At 48.9% G+C, this 4405-nt stretch overlaps 1 protein-coding gene and 1 long non-coding RNA gene across 2 annotated transcripts; one reads left to right on the top strand and one right to left on the bottom strand.

Moving 5' to 3' along the window:
- Nucleotides 1-296: 296 nt before the first annotated feature.
- On the bottom strand, nt 297-748 carry LOC139026457 (uncharacterized). Its single transcript, XR_011478241.1, has 3 exons — nt 698-748; nt 483-530; nt 297-319 (listed from the first exon to the last, which is right to left on the bottom strand). It is a non-coding gene; the product is annotated as an uncharacterized lncRNA (long non-coding RNA).
- Nucleotides 749-1464: 716 nt separating this feature from the next.
- Nucleotides 1465-4215, top strand: LOC139026458 (PR domain zinc finger protein 10-like; the record flags this gene model as incomplete). The annotated part of the gene is made up of 3 exons (XM_070441803.1): nt 1465-1570; nt 2004-2204; nt 4070-4215. Coding segments are annotated over exons 1-3 (428 nt in total), but the record flags the coding sequence as incomplete, so codon positions are not given.
- Nucleotides 4216-4405: the final 190 nt, after the last annotated feature.

Below are 4405 nucleotides of genomic sequence, written 5' to 3'. Positions count from 1 at the left end.
AGGGACGAAGATGGAGAGAAGGATGAGAGGAGATGGGAGGAGAGGGGAGAGTGATGAGAGGAGATGGAGAGAGGGATGAGAGGAAGAATGGGGAGAGAGGAGGTTGAGATGGAAGAGAAGGGTATGAGAGGAGAATGGGGAGAGGGATGAGAGTAAGATGGAGAGAGGATGAGAGGAGATGGAGAGAGGGATGAGGAGGAGATGGGGAGAGGCGCTGAGAGTAGATGGAGAGGGAGGGTGAGAGAACTGACAAGACTGAAACCACCAACCGTCTGCAGAGTTTTTACCTGGCAAGCGTCAGGTGGTCTGACATACTATACTGTAGGCGTCCAGGTTTTTACTCTGGCAGGTAGGTGGTCCTGAACATACTAATACTGTAGGGTCAGAGTTTTACGCTGTCAGGTCAGGTGGGTCTGAGCATACTATAATGTAGGGTCCAAGAAGTTTTACCATGTCAGGTCAGGTGGGTCTGACATACTAACTGTAGGGTTCCAGAGTTTTCCCTGGTCAGGTCAGGTGGTCTGACATATCTAATTACTGGTAGGGTCCAGAGTTTTACCTGGTCAGGTCAGGTGGTCCTTGGACATACTATACGTAGGGTCCAGAGTTTTACGCAGGTCAGGTCAGGTGGTCTCTGACATACTATACCTGTAGGGTCCAGAGTTTTACCAGGTGCAGTCAGGGGTGGTCTGCATACTATACTGTAGGGTCCAGAGTTTTACCAGGTCAGAGTCAGGTGGTCTGACATTAACTATAACTGTAGGGTCCAGAGTTTTTACCTGGTTCAGGTCAGGTTGGTCTGCATACTATACCTGTAAGGGTCCAGAGTTTTACCCAGGTCAGGTTCAGGTGGGTCTGACATACTATAACTGTAAAGGGTCCAGAGTTTTACATAGGTTCAGGTCAGGTGGTCTGACATCTATACTGTAAGGGTCCAGAGTTTTACCTGGTCGGTCAGGGTGGTCTGACATACTTATACTGTAGGTCAGATTTGTTTTCCTGGTCAGGAAAGCTCTTGGTATCTACAGTTATTGGCATTTGTCTTCCACTGTCTGTCTCACACACCACACCACACACTAAACGCACCACACACACCACACACACTAAACCAAACACACACACTAAACCACACACACACACTAAACCACACACACTACATCAAACCACACACACAACACTAAAACGCACACACACCACACTAAACCACACACACACATAACAACACACACTAAACCACACCACCCACACTAAACCACACACATTCACACTAAACACACACCACCACTAAACACACACACACACCTAAACCACACCCACACTAACACACACACACACACTAAACCCACACACACACTAACACCACACCGACACTCACACACACCCTAAACCACACACACTAAACCACACCCACACTTAACCACACACACTCGTGCCCTAAACCACACTCTCTCTCTCCTAGGTGAACCATCTATCTAAGAGGCACCCAGAGATGCGTATAGAGGAAGTTCCTGAGCTCACTCTGCCCATCATCAAACCCAACAGAGACTACTTCTGCCAGTACTGTGACAAGGTACAGATGTCTGTCTCAAACACTTCTCTTTTTTACTTTAGGAAAACAGGTTGAAATTAAAAAAAAGTTATTTTTAGTTTATGAAACAGGTTGCAATTTGATTAAATTATTTTTAGTTTATGAAACAGGATGCAATTTAATAAAATTATTTTTAGGTAATGAAACAGGTTGCAATTTAATTAAAGAATTGTTGATTTTGCTCAGGTAAAGCTTTGCACTTTTCAATGTTTTCTGGCGTTTAAGATGCATCTTCCCAGGTCAAAACCCCAAACCACCTGAGAGACTAATGGAAGTTTTAAAGTTGTAGTATGAAGAACCTACCTGTCTGTCTGTCTGTCTGTCTGTCTGTCTGTCTGTCTGTCTGTCTGTCTGTCTGTCTGTCTGTCTGTCTGTCTTCACAACATGCTAACATACACTATAACCCCTCCCCCAGGTGTATAAGTCGGCCAGTAAACGCAAAGCCCACATACTGAAGAACCACCCGGGGGCGGAGCTACCCCCCAGCATCAGGAAGCTCCGCCCTGCCGTACCCGGGGAACCCGACCCCATGCTGAGCACACACACCCAACTGACGGGAACCATTGCCACCGCTCCCGTCTGCTGCCCGCACTGTGCCAAGCAGTACAGTAGCAAGGTACCATCTGTTATAACATAGTAGTGTTGGGCAGGAACAAAAAACCTGCTCATTTTGGATCTTCTCAGTTGGAGACCAATCAGTGTGGATATTTTACCAGGGTCTGTGTGTCTTTGTCCTGTAGAGATATAATGTCCAGCCACTAGACTGACGAGGGGTGTCTTCGTCCTGGAGAGATATAATGTCCAGCCACTAGACTGACGAGGGGTGTCTTTGTCCTGGAGAGATATAATGTCCAGCCACTAGACTGACGAGGGGTGTCTTTGTCTGGAGAGATATATGTCCAGCCACTAGACTGACGAGGGGTGTCCTGTCCTGGAGAGATTATATGTCCAGCCACTAGACTGACGAGGGGTGTCTTCCGTCCTGTAGAGATACAATGTCCAGCCACTAGACTGACGAGGGGTGTCTTCGTCCTGGAGAGATATAATGTCCAGCACTCAGACTGACGAGGGGTGTCTTTGTCCTGGAGAGATATATGTCCAGCCACTAGACTGACGAGGGTGTCTTTGTCCTGGAGAGATTATAATGTCCAGCCACTAGACTGACGAGGGGTGTCTTCGTCCTGGAGAGATATAATGTCCAGCCACTAGACTGACGAGGGGTGTCTTTGTCCTGGAGAGATATAATGTCCAGCACTAGACTGACGAGGGGTGTCTTGTCCTGGAGAGATATAATGTCCAGCCACTAGACTGACGAGGGGTGTCTTTGTCCTGGAGATACATGTCCAGCCACTAGACTGACGAGGGGTGTCTTGTCCTGGAGAGATATAATGTCCAGCCACTAGACTGACGAGGGGTGTCTTTGTCCTGGAGAGATATAATGTCCAGCCACTAGACTGACGAGGGGTGTCTTCGTCCTGGAGAGATATAATGTCCAGCCACTAGACTGACGAGGGGTGTCTTCGTCCTGGAGAGATATAATGTCCAGCCACTAGACCTGACGAGGGGTGTCTTCGTCCTGGAGAGATATAATGCCAGCCACTAAGACTGACGAGGGGTGTTTTGTCCTGGAGAGATATAATGTCCAGCCACTAGACTGACCGAGGGGGTCTTCGTCCTGGAGAGATACAATGTCCAGCACTAGACTGACGAGGGGTGTCTTTGTCCTGGAGAGATATAATGTCCAGCCACTAGACTGACGAGGGTGTCTTTGTCCTGGAGAGATATAATGTCCAGCCACTAGACTGACGAGGGGTGTCTTCGTCCTGGAGAGATACAATGTCCAGCCACTAGACTGACGAGGGGTGTCTTTGTCCTGGAGAGATATAATGTCCAGCCACTAGGACTGACGAGGGGTGTCTTTGTCCTGGAGAGATACAATGTCCAGCCACTAGACTGACGAGGGGTGTCTTGTCCTGTAGAGATATAATGTCCAGCCACTAGACTGACGAGGGTGTCCTGTCCTGTAGAGATATATGATCCAGCCACTAGACTGACGAGGGTGTTCTTTGTCCTGTAGAGACTATAATGTCCAGCCACTAGACTGACGAGGGTGTCTTTGTCCTGTAGAGATATAATGTCCAGCCACTAGACTGACGAGGGGTGTCTTTGTCCTGTAGAGATATAATGTCCAGCCACTAGACTGACGAGGGTGTCCTGTCCTGTAGAGATAATGTCCACCACTAGACTGACGAGGGGTGTCTTTGTCCTGTAGAGATATAATGTCCAGCCACTAGACTGACGAGGGGTGTCTTTGTCCTGTAGAGATATAATGTCCAGCCACTAGACTGACGAGGGGTGTCTTTGTCCTGGGTCGGATCAAAAGCCTGTCCTCTTGCTGAATTCTAGGCTATGTAGAAAGTCTTCTCATGGCCTGACCCTTGTCGTGTGTCCTCCCCCCCCACCCCTAAACCCCCCCCCCAGACTAAGATGGTGCAGCACATCCGTAAGAAGCACCCCAGAGTACGCCCAGCTAGCCAACACCATCCAGGCTCCCCTCACCGCCGCCGTCATCTGCTCTGCCCCCGCTGTCATCACCCACGGACGGTACCACTTCTGAGGCTGTCGTGGTGAGAACACACACACACACACACACACACACACACCACACACACACACAACACACCACACACACACACACACACACACACACACACACACACACACACTGTACTCACACACAAATACACACACACACACACGTACTCACACACAAATACACACACCACTCACACCACACACCACACACACACACACACA

This window comes from Salvelinus sp. IW2-2015, unplaced genomic scaffold, assembly GCF_002910315.2.
Source record: "Salvelinus sp. IW2-2015 unplaced genomic scaffold, ASM291031v2 Un_scaffold4833, whole genome shotgun sequence".
Classification (NCBI taxonomy): Eukaryota; Metazoa; Chordata; class Actinopteri; order Salmoniformes; family Salmonidae; genus Salvelinus; species Salvelinus sp. IW2-2015.
Note: the sequence above shows the minus strand (reverse complement) of the source record. Positions and strands in the feature narration are given on the sequence as shown.